The 27,600-nt window shown below is 36.5% G+C and overlaps 1 protein-coding gene across 1 annotated transcript; it reads left to right on the top strand.

The window, feature by feature from the left end:
* The first annotated feature begins 1,716 nt into the window (after positions 1-1,716).
* ZC3H15 (zinc finger CCCH-type containing 15) lies at positions 1,717-22,785 on the top strand. The gene is made up of 10 exons (XM_032406580.1): positions 1,717-2,294; positions 9,179-9,280; positions 13,993-14,104; positions 15,128-15,280; positions 15,710-15,801; positions 17,191-17,373; positions 18,719-18,865; positions 19,031-19,132; positions 19,872-19,995; positions 21,967-22,785. Exons 1-10 carry the CDS (start codon positions 2,220-2,222, stop codon positions 22,155-22,157), a joined length of 1,281 nt encoding a protein of 426 aa, XP_032262471.1. The 5' UTR covers positions 1,717-2,219; the 3' UTR covers positions 22,158-22,785.
* The last annotated feature ends 4,815 nt before the right edge of the window (positions 22,786-27,600 follow it).

The following is a 27,600-nucleotide window of genomic DNA, read 5'->3' as shown; positions in this document are numbered from 1 at the left end:
TTATGAAATTCTAGATTCTGTGTATTTTCCCCATATTTGTTACTTATTACTCATCAGATTCATAAGAATGATTGCCAGTAAAATTCTTCAAAAAACAAAGGACCCAAAGTGTATTTTTGAAAGCACTAAAAAGAAACAATTAAGGCAACTACATTCCATCCCTCTTAAAGGAGAGGATCCCCAAAGAATCAAATTGATTATAAAACTGAGTAAAGGGGGAAGCAGGCTGGGTCCCTCTGTGCTCTAACAAGAACAACTACAAAAATTACAAAAGATTAACAAGGAAGTAAATAAGTAAGTAAAAGACAGGGTAGTCCATCAACCTGGGACAGGAGTCCAGACAAAGAAAGTTTCATGAGTGTGTATACAGACAGTCCCTGACTTATGAAGGTTTGACTTATAATTTCTTGACTTTCCAATGATACAAAGGTAATATGCATTCGGTAGAAACCATACTTCAAATTTTTTCCCAGGCTATTGGTATGTGATAAGATACTCTCTCCTGATGCTGGGCAGAAGCAGCAACCACAGCTCCTAGTCATCCACATGATCACGAGGGTAAACAACCAACAGACCCATAACCATTCTTCACCCATACTGCCATTCTGCCTTTTGCTCTCAGTACAACATTCAATAAATTGCATAAGCTATTCAATACTTCATTATAAAACAGTCTTTACATTAGATGATTTTGCCCAACTGTAAGCTAATGTGAGTGTTCTGAGCATGTTTAAGGTAGGCTAGGCTAAGCTATGATGCTCAGTAGATTAAATATATTAATTGCATTTCGACTTAATGATATTTTCAACTTATCAGGACATAACCCTATCTTAAGTTCAGGAAGATCTGTATATACAAACATACACACCAGCACACACACCCATACTTGGGATTCCTTGGCATTATCTCTTATGTAGAAAGCTACTACTCAAATAATCAATTGCACTAATTAAAGGGACTCTTAGTTCTCTCCTTATGCAAATTAGTGAAAAATATTTAAAACTTTTATCTATAAAGATGACTCTAGGCCCTATAATACTTCCTAGCAGAAACAGTTTAAATAACAATCATGGAACAAAAATAACAGCAAAGCTTTACATTTTTTTTAAAAAATAGTACTTTGGTTTGTAGAAATATTAACAGGTGCCAACCATTCATTCACATTCTTTTATAAGCAGGACCATTATTGTAATATTAGTGATAGGAATTTAGACTTTTGTAATATTAGTGATAGGAATGTAGATAGGAATGAGACTGCCAAAGTTGAAATCCCTGGCTCAGCCTTTAACATAACCTTGGGCATGTTTCTTTCTCTCTGTGCTTCATCTATAAAACGCAAATAGTAACAATTCCTACCTCAAAGTCCTTGTGATAACTAAATGAAATAATGTGTGTAATGTGCTAAGTAGTTTTCAGACTTTCAAGAACTTTATGAAAGTTGTTGAGTTGTACTCTCCACCCCCAAACTAGGGGTAATAATAACACATTATAAATGGGTTTTTGGGAATCATCCAGACACTTTCCTAAAATCTGAAAATAAGTATTGTACATCATAAGAGTTCAAGTTCCCCCTTCTCTGGGCAGCCACCCCTGGCGTCCTTCAAATGAAACTTTTTCCATGTCTTAATAAAGCTTCGCAGGAACCCGAAGCATGCTGTTTTCACCAGCCCTGTTCCATCCGTGCATGAGAAGAAAGTTAACTGAGTACCGTGACCCTCCAAGCAGCCCTGAGTTGCGGCGGCTGCTCGAGATCATTCAGGATGGGGATGGTAAGTGCAAACATTAACCGAGCACACAGGACAAAAGAATCGCCCATTCTCAGCAAAAAAGAACGTGAAGGGTGGTCCAAAGCGCAACGAGCGCCAACCAACTCGCCTCATTGATCCTGAGGCCTGACACAACCTAGAAAGGACCTGGTGGATGAGCGACATCACAAGTGATGCCAAGTCATTTTCCCACGTCCCTACCCTGCCCCCTCCTGGTCGGCCGCCGCAGAAGCGCACGCGCAGCTCCGCTTCCGGGCGCCGCTCCTCGCTACCCACAATGCTCTGCGGCACCGACCTGTCGCAAAGGCCCCGTTTCGGCGGCGAGTGAGTGCCTCGCTTTCCGTGCGGTGCGGCGGCGACGGAGGCCCGTGTCCTCTTCTTCCTGCCGCAGGGCCAGATACCCTGACGGTGTCCAGCTGCGCTCAAGTCTGGCCGGTGCCACCTGTCTCCGCAATGCCCCCCAAGAAACAGGCTCAGGCCGGGGGCAGCAAAAAGGCGGAGCAGAAAAAGAAGGAGAAGATTATTGAAGTGAGTACCCACCCCCTCCCCCACTCATGCTGCGAGCCTTCAGGGAAGCAGCCTCCTGGTTCCCCGCTCCACGGCTCCTGCTCGCGTCTTCCGGGACGACGTGTCCCCCTCTGGCTCTGTGGCCCACTGCCCTTTCCCCAGCCCCGTGATGACGCTCCCTGCCCCTCATTGCTATAGTGACGCTGCTGGCGCCCCCGTGCCCAGCCTTTGCTTCTCCGCCCACATGCCCGCCTTCACCCACCCAGGTGGGAAAGGGCACCCCCCCCCGCTCCCCTGCCCGCTTCAGGGTTTTGACCTTCGCTAGTACTTAAAATTGAAGACATTTCTAGATTGGTGTTTTTAAAAAGTACGCTGAATGGGCTCAGGCCAGATTCTTTCTGGGGGGTCGGCTCGTGACGAGCCTTTGTGTTCCATTTTTACCCATCGCTTAGGAGGAGTAGTTCTTTCGAGTCAACAAATTACCACTTCGTGGCTTTTTCGATCCATTACAAGTTCCATAGAGAGTGGAGATTTCTTTAAGGTCGCAGCTCACCGTTTTGTACGTAGTTCTTGATAAATATACATTGTGAATTACATTGACTCTGCTTTAAAAGAGATTGTTTCAGTGTCATTAGCTGTGTTAAGTGCCGTACCCGAATTTGGTATATATTCAATTAGTGCATTGAGCCTATAGCTCTTCATGGCCGAGGAACACTTTTGACGTTCTTGAATGTTTTATATTTGCCTTCCAATGACTGCACCAGTGAGTTTCCTGAGAGTGAACCATCATCAGTGACTTTTAAACAGTTCTTCCTTTTCTTTGGATGTAATTGGAAAAAGCCATGACCGTTTTCCTGCTTCTGGTATACCTGAATAATGGACAGCCTTTGTGGAATTGTCGCTTTTTATTAGAACTCCACCAAAATGCATGTTGGGTGTTTTGAAATGAGTTTATTTATAAATGATTACTGGTTTTGTTTTTCAAAGATTTTATTTATTTGTCAGAGAGAGAGCGAGGACACAAGCAGGGGGAGCGGCAGACAGAGGGAGAAGCAGGCTCTTCGCTGAGCAAGGAGATGAGGGGCTTGATCCCAGGATCCTGAGATCGTGACCTGAGACGAAGGCAGACGCTTAACTGACTGAGCCACCCAGGCATACCTAAATGATTACTGTTTTTAGTATTTGATATTTACAGCCTTGAAAAACAGCAATGAAAGCCCTCAGGGCTTCATAGTATAAACCTAATCAGAACTTGTCTTTGTCGATTTTTACATAATTTTTAAAGTCTGCTGGTTTAATATGCTTATAAAGAATTCTAGTAATGTTTGCCAAGTTCCAACTCTGAAGCAGAACCTGTATTCTTTTTTTCCTTTTCTTAATTTTCTTTTCTTTCCTTCCTTCCTCCCTCCCTTCCTCCCTCCCTCCCTACTTGGAGCCCAACTTGAGGCTTGACCTCATGACCCTGAAATCAAGGCCTGAGCTGAGGTCAAGAGTCCTGTGCTTAACTGACTGAGGCAGTCAGGTCCCCCATCCCAAGAACCTGTATTCTTATTGTCAATTTGTACTATTTAAAACTGTGATGAAGCAGCATAGCCAGAACTTTAAAAGCAAATTACTGTCTTCCTCACATGTGTGTCTACTGTCACCTTTTTGAACAATCTGGACTACTGGCACTTAAGTAGATCTCTGGGAATGGTGATGTCATAGCATTCAGTGCTATGTAAACCAGAGATTTACATTTTAGGGATCACATTTTACTTGTCAGTTTCCTTTACTAAGATTGAATTAACATGATACAAAGTGAAATTTCCTTAGAGACATGAAATTAAATGTTATCTGACAAAATATATCTCCTGTATTATTGAACTTTAACTATATGCAGTTATTTTATTTTTTAATTGGTAGGAGTATGACTTTTAAGGAATTGTACATGAAAGTCATTGATAGTGTTTATCAACTAAAAGTGTAGGTATATAATGGCTTCATTCATCTTGTACACAGTTATTCTTAAGGTAAAGAGAAAGCAATCTTAGATTCATTAATGAAAACTTAGCCTAAGAAAAATGCAAAATAAGAGCTGCATTCTTTAACTGACTAAAAATACCCTAACAGAGTGGTGATATTAGCCTGCCCCCCCCCCATTTATTATATATGATGGGCATCTTTTTTTTTTTTATGGTAGTAAGGTTTTGTAGACTCAAGTGTCTTGCATGGATATTTGCTCGTAGAGGTACAACAATACTATGAATTTAATGTTAAGTTTTATCATTTGGGTGAAATGAGATTTATAGAGGAAATTCTGTTACTCAGCCTGGTTAGGAAACAATATATTCCTCTTTGTTAAATATTGTAGGTGGCTTTTTTTTTTTTTTTTTTTTACTTCCCCAAAACCCTAGCATGTCTTGATGGCTAGTGCATGGGGTTAAGATGAAAATTGATTGAGGAGCTGGGAGCAAAGACTGATGTACTTCTTATCAGCAAAATGGAGCTAATTCCTATATTACAGAGCTGTGGGTTAAATGAGATGACATATATAAGATACTTGACATATATATAGTTAATAAATGGCAGCTGCTATTATTTATTATAAAAAAAAGAACTAGTTAGTGGAAATAACCAGACTGATCTGTGCTGTTAGTATAGGGTTTACTTTCTGTCACTTGAAATAATTTCTTTCTGTTGCCTACATTTTTTCTTTCCCTCTTTAAACCTTCCAAAATTTATTAATTGATTTGGATTAATAGGTATTTTCTTTCTGAAATGAGTATATCAAAAGATGTTATGGTTCTCTTAGACATTCATGCAATTGTCCCAAGTGGCATATACCATTTGCTTTCTTATAGCTAACATTTAATAAACTGAAGTCAACTTTGAGAAATAGATTTGATTATGGAAAGAGAAACAATCCTTGGGTTGTAGGACGTGCAAATAAGGATGTCCAGCTAAGGACTTGTAGCAGCAAGGAAATGGTAATAAGACACCTATAGAGGTGGAATCCAGATGTGTAAAGGATGGAGAAAGAGAGATGATTGGTTGCCAATGAAAAACTTTAGTTAAGGTCAATTGTTGATTACTTGAAGTTAGATTAACCAGCTGTAGAACATCCATTGCATGAGTGGAGAACAAAAATACATGAGATAGTGCATGTGGTGGACGGGGGGAGGCAGACACGACTAACGAAATAAAACAGTGCTTAGCTTCTGCTTACCCTAGTTTCCCAAAAGGTAGTCTCTGGTTGTCCTGGAGTACTATTCAGTATTGACCTGCTCTCCCAATCCCCCCTCCCTCTTTTTTTTTCTCAGACATCTTATTTAAGGAGTGGAGGCTGGCTGTAAAAAGAAGCATGATTACTTAATGGGATGGGAAGGGAAAGAAAGGGTCAGTTTTTTGTTGTTGTTGTTTTTTGGTTTTTTTCTTTTCTTTTTAAAGATTTTATTTATTTATTTGAGAGAGAGAGCATGAGCAGGGGGAAGAGACAGAGGGAGAGGGAGAAACAGACTCCCTGGTGAGCAGGGAGCCCGATGTGGGACTCGATCCCAAGACCCTGAGATCATGACCTGAGCCGAAGGCAGACACCCAACCGACTGAGCCACCCAGGCATCCCGAAAGGGTCAGTTTTAAGTGAAGTCTGGAGTTCACTGAATGTTAGGGCTCTTGGAGCTTCAGGGAGCCATCCTTTAAAAAAAAAAACGTGTTTTCTAAACTCCTTTGTATTCAGTTTCCCAAATCTGAAACATACACACACACACATTATTCCTTCCTTATAACCTAACCTTTGGGACCTTATTGATCCAATGAGGACTACTATTTCCCAGTTTTATTTTAAGCACGATTTGGGTTTGATTGTAACCTCCAGTCTTCCTGTCTCATATCTCCCCACCCCCAAATCCAGGTTAATCTTCACGTAAGTGTTTGTCCTAAATTCAAGAAAAAGGGAGAAAGCCCTTTTGAAGTATTCCAAATTGTAAAACATCCTATTTTCAACAGCTGTTGTTGGTATCCCAGATCAACAATGTGGTTTTCAGAAAGCTTTTTGTGTACCAACCTGCACAGTAACCTAACTAGGTTTCTCTGGAAAATAGTTTTTCCTGGTGGAAAGAACAAAGACTTTGCCTGGAGTCAAATATACCTTGGTTCAAATATCATCTGTGTCACTTAATAGTTAACACTTAGTGATCCAGACATAATTATCAGTTTGTTGGAGAAAGGAGAGAAAACAAGCCATGTACAAGTGATAAATTTATGCAGCTTCTTTAATTCTCTCAGTGAGATAAGTATCATCACCCTTTTTATAATTGAGGAAACAGGCACAGAGGTTAAATAACTTGCCCAAGGTTACTAAACTGGCCATTGGCAGAACCACGATTCAAACCCAGGAAGTGTGGCTGTAGACCCCTTATTGTTAACCAGTGTGTTCTGCTACATCTTTGTAGTAACTCTTTTAACTTTCACAACGATCCTGAAAGGTTAGAGTGAGACCCACTTTACAAATAAGAAAACTGGCAAAGAAGGTAATTTGCTCAGTTTTGTTTGAGCTTAGAACTTCGGCGGTCTGACTCCAGAGCTTGTACTCTTAAATCATTACAGTATACAGTCTGACTTCAGAAGAATTGTTGAACATTTCTCAGCTTCAATGTAACATTTAGAGAGTGAGATAATATATCATAAGATTGTTAAGAGGATTCAATAAAATATATATTGAGTTTAGGTTTCACGAATGCTGAATAGATGTGTCCCCTGTCTCTGTGGAAAAAATAATTTCTGAGCTCTAACCTAATTAGAGACTTTAAAAACACAATTCATTCATTATCTCTTTTAGGCTGGTTAATTATGTGCTAAAGCAGTGTAATTAAACCTGAAAAACTGTTTTTCTTCTGGGATCTGGAGCTTATATACCTCTATCAGAAGCTGTTGTCATGAGTACTTTTTTTCTTGCTAGCCAAGTCCCCTTAGAGCACTTTTTTCTTTCCTAAATCTTCATGTCAGTATCTACCTTGCTATTTGGCCTTGTTTTTTCATATTTGCTTATTCTCTGTGGTTAACCTATGGGGCATGGTTTGAACCCTAGTTACGCTCTTCTCTGGCAAGGCTTATGTAGATGCTGTTGCACTTTGATCTTGATATTTTTATCTAGGATTTTCCATCTCCCCCGCCTCCCATGAGAATGCACTTTTTGTAAAAGGAAAGTGGCATTTCACACCCGGTTGCTGCATGGGCTCATTTCTCTTCATATATCACATTATACTTGACCATCCTTTCTTCTTACTGAATTGAATGTTAAACTCTCTTACCTATAAAAACAAGGGACACCAGCCATAAAAAACTCAAGTTCAACATGTATGTACATCCTACTTTTTTTACATGTGTAGATTATAGAAAATTCATGTAGAATTTTAAAATATGGGATATTAAAACATGAGGATAGAAATTTAAATAGGAGAAAGTGAAATTTTGGTATATGAATGGACATAGATGTGATGAATGAATAAAAAGATACTACCCAGTGAGAACCTTCTAGAACTAAAACTGTCTTCAACTTTGCAAGTGTTAAGAAAATTGAAAGATCCATTTTATTGATTTTGAGATTCTGTAAAGTTATGTCATGTTGGATGTTTTCAAATACTAATATCAATACTGTTTTTCATTTCCAATGGGTCCACATAGGTATTCTGTAGCTATAACACTTTCTTCCTATTACCTTGTCCCTTTCCCTCAGAAATAATACCAAAATTAAGGCTTTAAAATAGTCAGTTTATTTCAGACTAAATTCTTTTCAGAGGTCTCAGGTTCCTTTCGAAAGTATAGACCTTTTTGCCTCTTCTTCCTTTCTCAGACCCACCCATAAACAAGAGAATGAGAAAGATGCAAACTCCCATTTTAAAATTAAACATCTAGGGGCAGCTAGTTGGCTCAGTTGGTAGAGCATGCAACTTTTTTTTTTTTTCGATTTTATTTATTTGTCAGAGAGAGAGCGAGCAAGCGCACAATCAGGGGGAACAGCAGGCAGAGGGAGAAGTAGGCTCCCCGCTGAGCAAGGCCTGATGTGGGACTCGATCCCAGGACCCTGGTATCATGACCTGAGCCGAAGGCAGATGCTTAACCAGCTGAGTCACCCAGGTGCCCCAAGCATGCAACTCTTGATCATGAGGTCATGAGTAGCTTACTATTGGGCATGGAGCTTACTAAAAAAAATAAATTTTTAAAAAGGATAAAATTAAACATGTATTTGAACCTCAGTCTACAAAGATTGATAGTGTATGGATAAATTGGTAACTGGCTCAGTAGCACAACAGAGCCCAACTGACTGAGCCACCCAGGCACCCTTAAATAAATCTTAAAAAAATTTTTTTAATTGTTTTGAGAAGATAATTCTCTTACAAAAAAACAGTGCAGTACTGTATCTTATGCAGTATTCCCCAAAATGTGTTTGATAGTACATAATCCCTTAGGGTACTCTAAGAAGAATGCATTCTGAAGTAAAAAAAGATTTAGAATTGCTATAATACTCCATCCCTTCTAATAAAGACTCTAAGATATCTTATGCTTAAGAATTAAAAACAATGTTAGCCAAGCATTTACCTAAACTTACTTGACTGTAGGTCATCTTGTCCTGTATTACAACTTTGCACATCCTGTAGAATTTATATTCTGAAACACTTTGGAAAAAGCATCATAGAGTAACAGGTTTAGTAACAATAGTTGTAAGTATGTATTTAATTGTAAAGGATCTGGGTCATATGTTGGCTTGACTTGATGTTTTAGTGTTTTGCATGTTTACATAGCATAAGAAAGAATAGTTTTCTTACCAGTAAGTAAATGAAAGAGTGATTTTTGGATATGACTAAAAAAATAGATAAGAAATTAATATAAATTGCTAAGATATTTCTATACTCTTTTTCATTCAGGACAAAACTTTTGGTCTAAAGAATAAGAAAGGAGCAAAGCAACAGAAGTTTATTAAGGCTGTCACTCATCAGGTTAAGTTTGGTCAGCAAAATCCACGTCAGGTAAATAACTTAAAATTTCTGCATTTTCTTCATATGGATGTAATAAGGCATCTGTTACAGATAGAAGTATTTGGTATGGTAATTGTATTTCTTTTTTTTTTAAAGATTTTATTTATTTATTTGAGAGAGAGAATGAGAGAGAGAGAGCATGAGAGGGGGGAGGGTCAGAGGGAGAAGCAGACTCCCCGCCGAGCAGGGAGCCCGATGCGGGACTCGATCCCGGGACTCCAGGATCATGACCTGAGCTGAAGGCAGTCGCTTAACCAACTGGGCCACCCAGGCGCCCGGTAATTGTATTTCAAAATGGAATCCTACTCTAAAACTTTTCTGCATCTTGCTTTTGTTACTCAGCATTATATCTTAGATATTCCTCCAAGCCATTTTGATATAGCTCTAGTTTATTCTGATGGCTTCATACTATCTACAATGTGGATATACTATATCCATCCATTTCAGTATAAGTGACACTTCATTTCTAGCTTTCTGACATTAGAACAATTCTACAAGAAATGTCCTTGTACATGGGTTCTTAACAGGCATTTTTGCTTTTATCTCTGGCATAAATTGTGACACATTTCTAGATCAAGGGAAACGGATTTCTTTTTTATTTATTTGTTTTTTAAAGAGAGAGTGTGTGAGAGCGCCAGTTGGGAGGGGAGGGGAGAATCCAGTTAGCTCGGAGCTAACGCAGGGCTCGATCTCCTGACTCTGAGATCATTACCTGAGTGGAAATCAAGAGTCTGATGCTTAACCAACTGATCCACCCAGGCGCCCTGGATCTCTAATTGTAATAAATTAGATTAGTTTCTGTAGAGATTGTAATCCTTCACATTTTCATTTGCAGTGCATGAGTTATAGGTACTAAAGTTCTTTTTAATGTTTTTCAATCTGGTAAGTATAAATTGAGATCTCATTTTTTACTTTGTTTCCCTCACTACTAGTGAGTTTGAATATCTTTTTTTTTTTTCTTTTGTTTAGTTTTGTTTTGTTTTGAGTATCTTTTCATATGGTTGTTGGCTGTCTGGGTTTATACTTCTCTGACTTGTGTATTCATATCCTTTGCTTTTCTGGTTGTCTTTTTCTTGTTAGTTTATGAGAGACACCTTTGTGTGCATTACAGATAATTTGTGATGTTTCTGTTTTATTTGCTGTACAATTTTTATTTCTTGTATTGTCAGATTTGTCTAGGTTTTTTTAAATATAGTTAAAAAGTCTCCTGCACCACTAGATTATGTGTGTTTTTCCTAGATTTCTGTTTTATTTTTATAGTCTATAATTTGTCATAAATTTATATGTCACTAAGTTAATTTTCTTTCACATGAATAGCCACTTATACCAGCATCATTTATCCCACCGAATTGAAATACCACTGTTGACATTTAGTAGTCTCAAATATGTTAGGATCTATTCCTGGATTCTCTTTTCTGTTCTATTTATTGTATGTCCCTAAACCAGTATCCCATTGATTTTGATTATAGTGGCCTAGTAACATATTTTGTTAGCTATTAAGGGAAGTTCTTTCCCTCAAATGTTACTTCTTTTATATTTTTCTTGGCTCTTCTTAGGTATTTATCCTTCCATATGAATTTTGAAATTATTTTACCCATTGGCAATGCGTTCAAAAAAGTTAGCTCCTTTTCTTCATGTTCTTTAGATCTTTCACTTTCTTGAGTTTAAGATTTTACATACATGTATCTTTATTTTAAAAAGTACTTTTTTTGCCACTCTGTCCTTTTCCTTAACTTTTGGAAATACTTTTTTTCATCTGAGAATATCAGAACATATATTTGTGACCCCAATCTGAAACAAACTTCTCTCATACATATTGTCTACAGATTAGTGCCTCCAACATTTTTCTTTCCTTACACCCAGCTTGATTCTGGAGCCAAAAACTATTGATCTTCCATGCTGCTAATTTAGTAGCCTGGTTTAATAAAAATATATGCTCAGATCTTGGAGTCATCTTATTTGTTACATGAACTTAAATTATTTAGTGACGCTTATCTATACAATGGAAAGGCAATTACCCTTGTAAGGTACCTGTGGTGGTTAAATGAGAAGATAATGTGAATCTTCTTGTGAATATAGGTGTGTGAAAAGAATTTACTTTTCTTCCCTTACTCCTTTTTTCAATTCTGTTCTCCTCTCCCTATTTTTTCTTCTAGTGGGAAGTATATTGACTGGTAATTTTATATTTCATAGACCCGAGAAAGCCATAAAATTGGTGGTGGTGGTGGTGGTGGTGGTGGTTAGGATTGATGGTACATTCAGTATTATAATTTTTGATAATTTCTTGGGTACTTGGGCTTTTATCTGCAAAATGAGCAGCAGTCCTGCTGTTAGAGCCAGGCAATAGGTACCCCACTCTAGGCCCTGTGTTGTAGAGGATGACCCTACTCTATGTCTCCTGCAGACATAGCTCTCCCACAGGCAAGGAGTCAGTGAGGTTAAGGGAATTTGTACCATCCCTCTCCATAATACTTCAGGGCCTGCAAAGGTCATGTTACCTATATTTATCTTAGGGTATACTGTACTGTCAATATGCCTGAAGTAGTCAAAGGAAGGTTGTGTGTTCACTTCAACAGCATATATACCAAAAAAGAAGGGTGTGTGCTAGGACTATGGACAGATCTGAATCCATACCATATCCTTCCCCACACCTTACCCCTTCATGCACACACATGGTGGGATGAAACTCAGGGTGGGAAGAGGAGCCAGGAGTTGACTCTTGTTTTACTGCTGTGCTCCAGTGTGGAACTGCATGGACCTGAGCATTTTAAATTTGAACCCATCCTTCCAGGTTATAAGGTATATTTGTTAAGTAGGGGTACAAACCATATTTTATTTAGTTAGCATTAGTTTGATTTCTCACTTACAAGTATTTACAGAAATGGTTTATGGGCTTCCGTTGTATCCTTGCTCTGGGCCCATAAATGTTTGAGATGAGCCTAATGAGCAAAGGATATTTTTATTATAGATAAAATGACTTAAATTTTTCTTTTTAAAAAATGTTTTCCCATTTTTCCATTTAAACACATTTACCATATGATCAAAGTCAGGATCTGGGATGTCTTTAACCTTATAGCATTTGGCCATTCCCTTCCTAAAATTTCCCCTTCCTTAAGTACTTTTTTTGTGCTGGATTTCTACTTGTATCTTTGATATTTCTTGGACCCTTTTATGGGCTTTTTAAGGTTGTGTTGGCTCATTTAATATTGGTATTCTTCAAGGAACTGTCTTCTGTTCTTTCACTTTTTTTTTTTTAATCACTTCTTTATGCTGTTCTTGAGTAATCTCATACACACTCAAAGTTTTAATTATTATCTGTAACCTATTTTTAAAATCTTTATTTTAAAGCAGACTGTCTCTCCAGGTATCAAGATCCCTGTCCACTTGCCTTCTAAATAGCTCTATTCAGATGCTCTGTAAGCATCTCGTACTCAGTATGTCTAAAACTGAGCTCATCTCCACCTTCTACCCTGAAACCTGTTACTCCTGTATGCCTGTCTTATCTAACAGCACTAACCATGCATGGGATGATGCTAGACCCCACCCTGTCTTTTATACTTTATGTCTAGGCAGTCACTTGGTACTATCAGTTCTACCTCCTTAAGAGCTGTTCGGCACCCCTTTTCTTCATCCTTGCTACTAATGCCTATTTTAAGCTCTTGTGTTTTCTTGCCTACAGCAAGTGCATTAGCCTCTTAATTTTCCTTGCTGTTCTTGGGCTCCTTCTAGTTCATTTTTCATATAGTTGCCATTGTGATCTTTATAAAATACAATCTGATTGTGTCATTGACTTACTTTAAGCCATGGAGTTTTACCTGTCACCTACTGATACAGTCCAAACTTTTCATTGATGTTTCTCATACCTTGTTCCTTCTGGTACCTGTATCTTTGCATTGGCTGGCTTTTTCTTACCCATCAGAAAAATTCATCCATAAAGTATTAGCTCAGTCTAATTTTCATAGGCATTCCTTGTTTCCAGAGAACCATGTATTATATTATAGTTGTTGACATGTCTGTCTTCCCACTAGATTCTGAGCTTCTTTAAATAAGCATCTTTATCTTTTCATCTTTGTATTCCCTGTCATCTAACATAGGACCTGACATATAAATGTTTGGATGAATCCTCTAATCATATTAGGTATGTAAATCGTGTGCCTGGAACTATGTCTTATGTCATATTTGTTTTTTTAATCTCCCACATTGACCTAGCTCAGTGTTTTTCCACAAGGGTAATAGGTATTTTGGGTGGTACAGTTCTTTATTGTGTGGGACTGCGCATTTCCGGATGTTTGCATTTCTGATCTTCAAAAGGCACCCTGATGTTTCTGGGGAGTGGGTGGTTGTCATAAGAAGAAAATCCCAGGTGAGAACCGTTTACTAAAAGTGCTGGGCATGTAGCAAATGCTTAATAAATGCTTATTGCTATAAGCTTTTGAATATGCTTTTTACTTGGCATGGTACCATCTATGAATTTTTTTAAGTCAGCTGATAGAAGATTTCGCAGTTTCATTTAATAGTTTAACCACACCATTTAATATATATTGAAAGGCCATTGTAACACTGATACTAAGAGGTACGGACTATATACACATAAATGTGCAAACGTTTTTGTTATGTTAGTGATGTTATATGTACTGTTGTATAATGAGAACAATGTTATTATATGAAACCAAATTTACATATTATACCTGGGAATATTATAGGTAGCACAAAGTGAAGCTGAAAAGAAATTGAAGAAAGATGACAAGAAGAAAGAATTGCAAGAACTAAATGAGCTGTTCAAACCTGTAGTTGCTGCCCAAAAAATAAGTAAAGGTAAACTTTAAATGTCAGAAGTATTATTTTTATCAAATGTAATTCATGTTTAAAAACCTTTTAATTTGTTTTATGAATACACAAAAGCACAAACAGACCCATAAATACAGAGAATAAACTGATGGTTTGCCAGAGGGGAGGGAGTTGGGGGCCTGGGATGGGCAAATGGATGAAAGGGAGTGGGAGATACAGGCTTCCAGTTATGGAATGAATAAGTCGTGAGGATAAAAAAAGGTACAGCATAGGGAGTATAGTCAATGGTATTGTAATAGCAATGCATGGTGACAGACAGCAGCTACACTTGTGGTGAGCACAGAATAACACATAGACATGTAGAATCACTATGTTGTACACCTGAAGCTAATGTAACATTGTGTGTCAACTACACTTCAATTTAAAAAATCCTCAATTTGTTTTGATGTATATTTTCTTCATATTATAAGCCAGTGTGTCTGCTATGGAAATGATAATCCCTTAGTCAAAATTAAACTATATCGATGACTCTTATGGTTCTTCTATGTATGTGCTCAGCTATGTGATTGTACAACTATAACTCCAGCCACTAGCCCCCCACTTAAGGCAAAATTAAGGATTTAGACAGTCTACTAGTTGATTTATAATATCTCTTCTTTGGTGATAGCCAAGACAAACCTATGATTCTATAAATTGTAAGTTCCAAACTCTTGGCAGTATATTTCCATATATATTTATATTTCTCTTTTGCCTCTGTCTCATTGACTCAAACTAGACAAGTTACTATGGAATAAGCTATGGGTTTGTCCCTGGAAATAAGAGTAAGGATGGAAGGAATAATGGTAAGAATAAAAGAAATAAAAATAGATATAAAATGCTGTAGAAGGAACTTTAAAGAAATGTCTTAACAATCACCTGTAAGTGGTATTTTTCTTTCACATTGGTGAATGGAAAATAACAAGTTCACCAGTGGTAATTATATCTCAGATAGAAGCTATACTTTGTGATCTGGCAGATTGTAATACAAATACCATGTGCCATTTGACATAGGTGCAGATCCCAAATCCGTGGTGTGTGCATTCTTTAAGCAAGGACAGTGTACTAAAGGAGATAAGTGTAAGTTCTCTCATGACTTGACTCTGGAGAGAAAGTGTGAAAAGCGAAGTGTTTACATTGATGCAAGAGATGAAGAACTTGAAAAAGGTATTTTTTTAAGACATTTTCTTAAAAATATCTTTTGGTTGTTACTAAGATATTTACTACTTGAAGAATATTTTGGTCTTAGGAAGAAGGCTGTTTGTAAAAAAAAAAAAAAAATTCTTTTTCATAAAATCTGAATTGACACCATTATGTCCTTTGATTAAGTAAATGAGGATGTATAAAAGCCAGTTACTTATTTTGGATTTGTCTCACGCTTTCTTCCAGTACTACCTTCTCATTTCCCTAAACTACATGGGATTTTGGTGAATAATTTCATAACACTATTTATTCCTATCTTTGGTGTCATTTAAGGAAAATGTGTTAGGTCATAAGTCTTACGATACAGCTTTCCTATCTAAGGAGATACGCAATATGTTTTGGGAACAGTAGATAAAATTACAGTATTTAGTTTTCGTATCTCTTTTTATTTAGATACTATGGATAATTGGGATGAGAAAAAACTGGAAGAAGTAGTGAACAAGAAGCACGGTGAGGCGGAAAAGAAAAAACCAAAAACTCAAATAGTATGTCCTTTTCTTGAATTGAGTTGCTGTGATATTTATCATTAGGGAGAATTATGTGGCAAGGTATTTGCTGCTATTTTTTACTGGATTATTAAATTATTGGAGCTTTTCATAAAGTGCATCAAGCTTTGTTTTGGAATTTGCAAGTATAAGTTACACAAAATTAGATTCCTATTCAAAAGTAGGCTTTGAAAAGCCTTTGATTTTACTTTCTCTCAAATATGGATGAACACAATCACATATTCAGACAAGAATTCTTTATTTTTTTGTGCAAAGTAAAAGGAGGGAGAATTGATAAACACCTACTCTGTTTTAATGATGGGGAGATTTTAAATCAAGAAGGTGAAAATATTGTCACATTATGAATTGCAAAATGAGTTTTGGATAGGCAGTGGCTCTAGTATTCCAGGAAATGTACTTTTAAAAATTTGTACCTTATTTCTCAGACCCAGCATTCATGTCCACATATTTACCTGTAGTGCAGTTAGAGTGAAAAACCTTGGTGTGCTAGACAATTTTTATTTTTATTTTTATTTATTTATTTATTTATTTATTTTTAAAGATTTTATTTATTTATTTGACAGAGAGAGACACAGCAAGAGAGGGAACACAAGCAGGGGGAGCAGGAGAGGGAGAAGCAGGCTTCCCACGGAGCAGGGAGCCCGATGCGGGGCTCGATCCCAGGACCCTGGGATCATGACCTGAGCCGAAGGCAGACGCTTAACCGACTGAGCCACCCAGGCGCCCCACTAGAAAATTTTTAAACACTAGTTTTACTTATATCTGTTGTATATTTTTCAGGAAAAGAATATTGTTTATTAATTTTTACTTCTTATTTTTAAAGTTTATTACCTGAGTCTTCAATACAATTTTATTTTGCACCAAGTCATTATCCTTTGTGTTCCTTTTGTACCTTGCTTTCTTTCTCCCTTCTTAGATGTGAGAAATTGCCTATAATTTCAGGTAATTCAAATAGTATTTGTATCATTATTGCATGTGATGAGTTTTTAAGGAAAGATCAAAACAAAATCATTGGTTTTAGTTTTTTATAACCATATTCATATTTTTTCACTTATTTAAAAATCAGGGTTGGATTGCATGTACAAAGGCTAAAAAAGGCTAAAACTAAGGCATGTCCTTTTGTGTAATTCAGAATTTGGAACAATGTTGAAAATAGAAATTTTATATAGATCTTCTCTAAAGGGAATTTATCATCATATTATATATTTTAAGATTAATTTATATGTACATGTCTGCACAAAGGGTGGTCTGAAAAGTGAATAGCCTAAGGATGTAAATAAGAATGTACTTGTTCCATACACTTAAGCATTTACCTTGGAAATGGACTACACTGAGCCACTACTTGTGAATAATATTTTCCCTATACAGGTGTGCAAGCATTTTCTTGAAGCTATTGAAAACAACAAATACGGCTGGTTTTGGGTATGCCCTGGAGGTGGTGATATTTGCATGTATCGTCATGCACTTCCTCCTGGATTTGTATTGAAAAAAGATAAAAAAAAAGAAGAGAAAGAAGATGAAATTTCATTAGAAGATCTAATTGAAAGAGAGGTAACTATAATTTTTTCCTACTATAAAACTAAAGCAGTATTTATTGTGAAATTATAATATTTACCACTTGGGGGCAATAGCATGTTATTATGAAAGGGGGAAAAAATGTGACCTTTTCCCAAAGTTGCCTTTTTCTTTAGTTATTCATGTACGTCTAGAATGTAAACCTAACCATAATCACTAGCCCATCATGACATTAATTTTAGGATTATGAAACAATTTCTTATGCCACTGGTTTATCAAATTCTTTCCGTAAGATTGATATACTAATGTGGTCATTAAAATCATATTCAGATTGATTGAACTTGAAGTTTAGGTGTTTTTTCTGTTGTCTTATTTTTTAGCCATTTTACTAATCATTAATATGTACTGAAGGAGATAATTCCTACAGTTTTCCATTTGTATGTTTTATCATCATCCCTGGGCTCAAAACCCTCACTCTGTTGATGGAGGAGAATATGTCTCATTGAAGAGAATCTTCTGCTCCTCATTTCTGGTTCAGCACAAAAGGTGTTTGCTCCATGAGATAGTAGATGGGGCTCCTGGGAGTGACAAGAAAATGTTGAAATTATTGGAAATACTAGGTTTAGGGTTGTATATTTCAAATTATATCCATTTTGCCTTCTTTGGATTGTCTAAATATGTTGTGTAAATGTCTAAGGTTGGGATTATATACATTTGCTCATTTTTAAATGGCTGTATTGTTTAGTGTCTCATAGGAGGCACTATGCTATAATAGAAAATAGAGACTTTGGAGTCAGGTATATTTGGGATTGTTTGTATCCTGCTTCTGCCACATATTAGCTGTTAACCTTGATAAATTTCCCATCTCTTTCTGTTTGCTTATTTGTGGAGATCAGTGTGTTAGCGTATGTGTACACAGCATTTAATACTGAATACCTGGCAGATGTTCAGCAAGTATTATTTCTCCATACATTTATTACTTGATTATTGGCTCTGAGGAGCAGATGGTGTTTTTGCCTAGTTTTTTTCCTCATTTCCTGAGGAACACCAGTGAAACTTGGATATTGTCATGGTGCTTTTCGTATTTTTTGTCTTCAGCAATTGACTTCTGTTAAAACTATTTCTCTTTATGACAGGTTTTAGTCACCTTCAGTTTTGAAAAGAAATCCAGCTCAGAATAATGTATTTTACTGTGTTTAGAAATGTTTGTATTTCTGAATACTCATTCTGCTCATTGCTATATAAAATGAAAATAAATCTGTTTATTCTGAATTTGATGTCTTAACAGTTATAGGCAAGGACTTAATTGCATTAAGAGAAAACTATTAAATGTTGTTATAGGTGATTTGGGGGAAAAAACCCAACTCTTTTGTCTTTACAGCGTTCGGCCCTAGGTCCAAATGTTACCAAAATCACTCTAGAATCTTTTCTTGCATGGAAGAAAAGAAAAAGACAAGAAAAGATTGATAAACTTGAGCAAGATATGGAAAGAAGGAAAGCAGACTTCAAGGCAGGAAAAGCATTAGTGGTACGTCCCAAACTCACCTGAAGAGATTCTTTATTCTTTTTTTCATTTTATAATTTCTGTGTCTTGCAAGAATTTATTGTAATTTAATCATGTTTATGTCTGAAATCAGTGACCAAGAAATATTTTAATTTTACCCTGAGTTGATATATTTGTGTATCTGAATAGATTAGTGGTCGTGAGGTGTTTGAATTTCGTCCTGAACTGGTTGATGATGATGATGAGGAAGCAGATGATACCCGTTACACCCAGGGAACAGGTGGTGATGAGGTAAGAAGCAGCTTTGGCACCTCATTCCCTCACGTTGATGGAGAGAAACAATAGAGAATAACAATAGAGTAGCATGATTAAGGGTACCAACTCTGGGGCCTTGGTTCAAATCCTGACTGTAACCTGGGAAATCACCTATACTGTAGGTCTCTACCCTCATCTGTAATAAAGATACAATGATAATCCCTACATGCAGGCCACTTGTGAGAATTAAATGAGTTAATAAAATTATAGTTCTTTATAAAGAAAGAACAGTGATTGGGGTAGAGTTAAATGCTTATATGTATTAGCTAAAAAGTATGTGTTTTATTCTCCCTCTAAAAGGAAAACGATTTTTAAAAATATTTTATACTGAAAAAATGGGACAGAGACTAAAAAAGTACAGAGTAGGGGAAAAAAGTACAGAGTAGGGAGCAGGAGACAACAGCAGAATCACTTAGTTACAGGCAAACATAGCTGATTATTCATTTTTTCTATAGTATAAAATTCCAGCCTCTGTCTTTGACTTGAAAATAAAAACGTCATATTCTTTATGTCAGAGGAAGAAACTTGAAATACGGCATTGCTATTTTTTTCCCCCAAGAAGTTTAGGAAAAGGAGTGAATTTTGGCAGTTGTCAGTTACTGTTTTCACTTGGCATTAGTAATAATTTTGTTTCACTAAGATAAATGTCAGAGGTAAAGGTAAGTTATGAAAACTGTTCTCATAGGTAACAACTTTCTTTTCTATATTTTTAAAGGTTGATGATTCAGTGAGTGTAAATGACATAGATTTAAGCCTGTATATCCCAAGAGATGTAGATGAGACAGGTATTACTGTAGCCAGTCTTGAAAGATTCAGCACATACACTTCAGAAAAGGATGGTAAGTATGCTAACCTTTGTGTGATTCTAAGAACTAGAAAGCTGTCTAAAGAGGGAGGGGGGACAGTTAGACCAGACTGGCAAACTGAGGTCTGCAGGTACCAGATCGGTAACATAAATATGTGTGGCTTGGCTGTATATAGAAGTAGTGAGTCGTGGAAGCTGTAGAATGGGTGGCTAGGTGGATATGGAAGCCATTAACTGAAAGTAGAAGGGGACAAAAATGAATTTGGAGATGTAGTTAATCAGTTTGGAACCTCATGATTTTGAGATATTTTAATTATCAAAAGTGGCATTGTATAGGATACTGTGTAGACATTCACAGGAGGGAAACTTTTGAAAGTCATTTTCATTGGTAGCTCAGAGTGAATGAACTCACCCAGGCACAATACTTATCACGAGAACACTGTAGAATACACTGCAAACATCAGAGTAGTCAAAAGAGAGAAAGCTTGGGAAAGACACTGAGAAGGACAAACAAAAATAAAGAAGAGTTTCAGAAAAATTAAGTAGGATGAGAGCTGCAAATAATTCTTTAGTTGCAATAAGAAAGGAGTTGTAGGAATTAGGGAGCCAGTTTTCATCAGGACTGCAATGATAAGAGGAATGAGGAGAAAAATAAGTCACTCTTCCAAACTTTGTTTGAGGGGGAGACATGGTCATGGGAAGGGCTTGTACGCCAGGGAAGAAAGATCTGGGAGAAGAAGAAAAATGGAAGATGAAAGGATATTAGTTATAGAAACAAGATCTGGGGGCACCTAGGTGGCTCAGTTGGTTGGGCGACTGCCTTGGGCTTGGGTCATGATCCTGGAGTCCTTGGATCGAGTCCCGCATCGCATCGGGCTTCCTGCTCAGTAGGGAGTCTGCTTCTCCCTCTGACCCTCCTCCCTCTCATGCTCTCTGTCTCTCATTCTCTCTAACTCTCTCTCAAATAAATAAATAAAATCTTTAAAAAAAAAAGAAACAAGATCTGGAAATACAAATAATGAGTTTAGTTAAGAGTGAGAATGGGGGAAAGCCTGGGTAGTGAGGCTTGTTGATAAAATTTATGTCTAATGGTGCCTTGACTGAAGAGTTTAAAGAGAAGTGAACGTTTGGCCTGGTTAGTATGAGATAAAAAGGTAGAATATAATCAAGGCAAAGTTTGAGAGAGCAGAAACTAACCTTATTTTTACAATAAAGGAATGCAAGTTATAACATGAAAAACTGGCTTGCCCTCTTGAGATCTGAGTACTGTCAGACTATTGTCTTAATGCCAATCTGAAGACTGGATTTGCTCCTTTTAGAAGTAGGACTTTGGTGACAGTAGGCAGAATTGCAAGTACTTCAGAGTCTATAATCCCCCAAGACTTTTGTCATCAAAAGTATTTAAAATAGCTAAAATCTAAATTAGGCTATTAAAAATTGTCTTTGTGTAAGTATTAGTGTCTTTGAACATGAAAAGACAGCGTTTTTGTTTTCTCAATCCTTTCTAGCTTGTAAAGAAAAGTAGCTGCATAGCCCTAGGTTCTTTTTTCACAATTTGATAAGATGAAATGTTTTTGGATTCATATCTATTTGCAGCATTACTAGTGTGATTTAACTACTGTTCCCCAGATCAAAAGCTAAGTAGCTGCTAATAAACACTTTTTGATTCCATAATCATTTATTCAAAATACTATGTGGAAGTTGACTGTTTAAAAACCTAATTGCTAGGTCATGTAGGAAACAGAATTGAATAAGATAAATCTTGCTTTCAAATGTATAAACCGTTAAGCAATCAAATGTCTGTAGTGCAAGACATACTTGCACCTAGGTATAGGTATAGCTTAAGCTTTCTTAAGCTTAGAAAAAGATCAGTTCTTGTTGGAGTAACCTTAGGGAAGGAAGGCTTTCATGGAAAAAGGAAAAATGTAGTATCTGTGACTGTTAGTTGCTAATCGAATAGTGTTTTCTGTTTCTCGGCCTTACTGATTTCAATGTTTATTTTTAGAAAACAAATTAAGTGAAGCTTCTGGAGGTAGGGCTGAAAATGGTGAAAGAAGTGATTTGGAAGAGGACAACGAAGGGGAGGGACAGGAAAATGGAGCCATCGATGCTGTTCCTGTTGATGAAAATCTTTTTACTGGGGAAGATTTGGATGAACTAGAAGAAGAATTAAACACACTTGATTTAGAAGAATGACACCAAACAAGTCTGAAAAAATTAAGCCAGCTCAGCATGAGTTGAAATTGACTACAGTAATTTTTTTCCACCTAGAATTCTTCAACAGGAGTTTATTTCCCATGCTGATTCTGGAGGGCTTCCTCTCCTCCAAAAAAGGAATATTCTCCCTACGTCTTGTCTTCTGACTTTGGCTACATCTCATAGTAAGTTCAGAGTAGTTCATGATAAATTGAAAATATAATGGTCATTGCAGAAAATGATTGTTGTAACTGTCCATTCAAGTAGGAAGTGTAACTGCTTTTCCAGCTTTTGATTTTCATTGGGCATGTATTATAAGAACAACATAAATTTAAATTTAAAATACCCTTCATTTAATGCAGTTTTAATGAGTGATTTCATTTCCTTTGTATTTATATGTTTCAAAGACTGCCTAAACTAAAATATGAGCACTGTATTTCATAAAGGAAACTGCGTATGCAGATTCAGTATTGTATATCTTTGGACAATTAGATGGACATTTAAAAGGAATCTTCTTTAACCTGACAGAATCAGCTGCAATGCCCTGTGTTAAACTGTTTTAAATGTTTCCCTCTTCTTTTTTGCCAATAAAGTTGTAAATAAAGACCATCATACATTAAAATCCAAATATGGTCCTTTTTTCTTTAAGGTTTTATATGAATATTTTCTTAGAATTTATAGTTTGAGGATTTTAACTAAATATTATCTCTTATAGTTACCACAGAAGGCACAGACATTTAAAGGATTCTCTTAACTGGTTACGGAACTATGTAGAATACTGACAGTACTACTATGAATTTAGTAAACTATGAATTTGACTTTAAAAAGAGGCTATAGGTAATGCTGTAGGACAGAGTAATTCCCCAATTGATAGATATCAGCCTAATTAAATATCACTTACAGAACTAAATACTACTTAACCATCATTTGTGGAGATCCATGGTGTTAACCATAGTACATGCTACAGTTTGATTACTATGAAAGAGTGTAAACAAATCCACCAGAAAACTGAGCTGAGGGTCTTTGTCATTGAGTTCCCTGAAAAATTAGGGTGATACATTTTAAATGGACATAATTTATAAGTGACAAATTTGTGCTAGCACCTTTTTGTCATTTTATTTTCAAATATTAGTACCGTGTTTCTTTTGTTATCTGCAAATACAAATGGATTTTAAAGCATTAGACTAAGATAATAGTATGAACAAGTCAGGTAAACTGGGCCCTAATTTCATTTCTACCTCAGGTAAATTGATTTTTAAATCTGAATCTTAGGGCGCCTGGGTGGCTCAGTCGTTAAGCGTCTGCCTTCGGCTCAGGTCATGATCCCAGGGTCCTGGGATGGAGTCCCACATCGGGCTCCCTGCTCGGCAGGAAGCCTGCTTCTCGCTCTCCCACTCCCCCTGCTTGTGTTCCTGCTCTCGTTATCTCTCTCTCTGTCAAATAAATAAATAAAATCTAAAAAATAAATAAATAAATCTGAATCTTAGTTTCTTCATCTGCATATAGCAGTTAAAGTGCTTCGCAGTTGTAAAACCTAAGAAAACATAATTGTAAATCTTGTCAAATGATAATATCAAAGTTGATAATGAAATCGACTTCCTATCTACTCATACTTGTACTGTAATTGACACTTTTCAAATGTAGAACATGAACCAAGTTTATTTCCCACATGCAATGAAGGTATACTTACTTTGTATATAAAAAGTTTCAAAATTTTGATCTATGGAAGATTTGTTTCATTCTTTATAAAAAGTTTCAAATGTTACTAATTATATTTTATAATGAAACATTTTCAAAATAATCCAGAGTTTAAAACTTTCTAAAGCTATAACCCAAGCAATCTTTTTCTTTCTTTTTTTTTTTTAATATTTTATTTATTTATTTGACAGAGAGAGAGAAAGCACAAATAGGCAGAGAGGCAGGGAGAGGGAGAAGCAGACTCCCCACTGAGCAGGGAGCCCGACGTGGGGCTCGATCCCAGGACCCTGGGATCACGATCTGAGCCGAAGGCAGACGCTTAACCGACTGAGCCACCCAAGTGCCCCATCTTTTTCTTTTTCACTTTCGAAATCATCTAAAACTTTACCAAATAATTGTATTTACTTTAGACCCTACCGTTAGTCCATTTACTTTAGACCCTAAGTTGTGTGTGTGTGTTTTTTAAATGTATATGAAAGGCCTATTTAAACAAAAGTATACCTAAGGCTTTTAGTTCTTTATTATTTTTTTTTTTAAAGATTTTATTTATTTGACAGAGACACAGCGAGAGAGGGAACACAAGCAGGGGGAGTGGGAGAGGGAGAAGCAGGCTCTCCGCCAAGCAGGGAGCCCAATGCGGGGCTCGATCCCAGGACCCTGGGATCATGACCTGAGCCGAAGGCAGACGCTTAACGACTGAGCCATCCAGGTGCCCCTCTTTAGTTCTTTAATTTAACGTATTACTACCTTACAGCAAATATGTGATTTTGAAAACCCAAATTTTCTTTAATAAGTGAGTCAAAGGGAAATGCTACAGTGGAGGTAATTTTTGATACCTACAATTCTTTAAGATGGCCTTCACCTATCTTGCCCTTAGGTTTCTTCCATTATAAATACAATCAGTGTATGCTCAGAGAATGCAAAAGTATGAGATGAGAATATATAATATGAGAAAATAAAAATGTAAAATTAAATCTTCTAAAATAACATATAGTATATTTCAGAGACCATTCGATATGGTTTTGTATTATTCACAGTACAGTTATCGTATATTAGTACAGGAAATCTGAAAATGGCTCCTCTTTTCAAACCCATTTACACAGAACTCCATAGTTTTTTCTTACAAATTGTTCTTTTATATAAATCCCATTGTTAACATATGTCTGTAATCTAATTTCAGTTATGTGACTTACCTTCATTTTAAAAGGTTTGTGGTTTAGACATTCAGAAACTTACAGTGTAAGCCTTCCACAGGAGGGGAACTATGATTTTGCACTTATTTCCTTATGGTCTATAAAATGAGATTATTATCCCAAATGTAAAGAACTTTTCATTTTCCCCTTAATAGCTAGGAGATTTCATCAGCCCATGCTCTTTTTCCTATTTACCACTTTTTTGGGTAGTTAATCTCTAGGTTATACCAGTGTTCTCAAAGGAACATATATCAGTTTATTCTATTCTACCTGTGAATCCTTGAAGCTATTTTTATCGAAGTCTTAAGGTTCTGTGTATTTCAGTGACAAAGGTCATCAGTACCACTTTCACTACTCTACATATTTTAAGAATTTTGTGATGTTTCCATATTTAATTGATAATTACTAATTTTGAGTAATCCTGTTTATAGCATGTATAGAAATAGAGTGAGAATGTATAATTGAAAGTACTTGAGTTAATGGAAACCCCTCAATTTAAAATACACTAATTGCGTGGATCACTTCATAATTGTGATTATTGTATATATTGTATGTATTTCACTTAGAAAAGTTCAATGTAGGAGGAGTAGAATTCACTGCATTAATAGTAATGTTCATCCTTGAATTAGTAACTAAATCCTTTTGATAATTTGTGAATTGACATGACTGAGAAGCCAGTTAATTTCTGGACATAAGGCATAACTATACCAGCTGCTACCCATTCAGTTGTGTTCAAGCTAATTAACTAACTACATTAGTCGTTTACTCCATAGAGATCTTTTTCTTCTAATATGCTAAGAATTATTAGGTATTCCTACACCTCTTGCACTGATGACCCACCATAGAAGGAAAAGTAAATAATCTCTTTTATACTCCAGAACTATCTTCCACTCCTATTGGGGGGTGGGGGGATTAATTGCTAATAGCTTCAGCCAATTTATCTTCAAGCAGGACTAAAAAGAATTATGATACCATCTAGTTTGAGCTAATCATTGCCATTTTTTACTTACTTGATTGGTCTTTTTAATTTTTTTCCCCAGCGCAGTCTTTTAACGGGAGGGTGAAGACTCAGCTAATATGCAGCCTTCAAGGACCCTTAGATGAGTGAAATGGCTTATATACAGGAGACCCCATTCATCCTTGACACTCATGCCACCCCTCCCCCTCCCAAGAAGATTTTTGACAGCAAAGAATTCTTTTTAATTATTGATCATCCCATATTAGCAATAACTAAGATTATTTAATTTGTAGGTTTATTACACAGGTGGTTTCTGATTGATGATATCTTTAAAAGTCAAAACTGTATGAAAGATGAGAGTTGATACTCTATTTAAAACAGTAAGAATCACTATTAGAAGTGACAGAATTAACACAGGTGAATTGTCTGAAAGAAAACAGTGTTTAGAAGGCTGGGAGGCATTCGCTGGGACAATAGTTTTATGCTAATCATAGAACCCTATGTCCATATACAGCATGCTACTGTACAAACATAATACTCTTTAAAAATACAGGAATGCAAGAACAAGTGAACCGGTTTAGGATCAATTTTCTTGATAATTCATTTGCGTAAAATGAAAAGGTTTCATCTGGGCAGAAACATAAATCTCTTCATCCTTTACATGTGTCATGCATATATAAAAGGAAGAAAGAAATTTCTTAATTTCCTAAATTCTTTATTTTAGTGGGGAGGGTGCAGAGGGAGAGAGAGAGAATCTCAAACCGACTCCCCACTCAGCACAGAGCCTGACCACAGGGCTGGATCTCAGGACCCTGAGATCATGACAGTAGCCGAAATCAAGAGTCGGAAGCTTAACCAACTGAGCCACCCAAGCACCCTACACCTATTATAATTTAATACAAACTTTATATGCTGCCTAGAACTCTGCCAATTTATTTGAAGTCAGATGAAAATAAGTGCAGATTTTTTTAAGTTTCAGTAAGATTCTTAAATGCATAATGCATATCACTCGCTGCTCATTCTTTCTGAACAGAGTTGAATGGTGCTAACAGTTTTCAAAAGCCTGTCCATTTTTTCATTTTCTCTTCTCTTTGATAGTTGAAGATCAGAAGACCAAGTGCAAAATTGACTGTCAGAACTTGTCCAGAGGCAAACAATAAAAGCACAGGAAAAAATTAAAGTGAGCCAATATTTCAGAGGCTTTGACAACAAACTTAGGCTGCTAACAGGTTTATTCTTGTACTTATGTTTTTGTATCTGATTTAATTTCATACATAAGTAAGAATCATCATACTTGTCTGTAGAACTGAGAATGAGCTTTTCTATGAGAAATAGAATAACACATTGGAATTTGCTGTGCAATGGCCTTCACATGGAGATTTTTGCCACAGCCCTAAATGAAATTTATTTTTCAAACTGTGAGCTTATACAGTGTTACTAACATTTAAAGGTGTAAAATAAGCCAAATTTCAGAGGTAAATTGATAGAGATTTCTGAATTCCTCTGATAAAACTAAACGCCTTTTCGGGGCGCCTGGGTGGCTCAGTAGGTTAAGCATCTGTCTTCAGCTCAGGTCATGATCTCAGGGTCTTGG

This window comes from Phoca vitulina, unplaced genomic scaffold (assembly GCF_004348235.1).
Source record: "Phoca vitulina isolate PV1807 unplaced genomic scaffold, GSC_HSeal_1.0 scaffold1, whole genome shotgun sequence".
Taxonomy (NCBI): Eukaryota; Metazoa; Chordata; class Mammalia; order Carnivora; family Phocidae; genus Phoca; species Phoca vitulina.
Note: the sequence above shows the minus strand (reverse complement) of the source record. Positions and strands in the feature narration are given on the sequence as shown.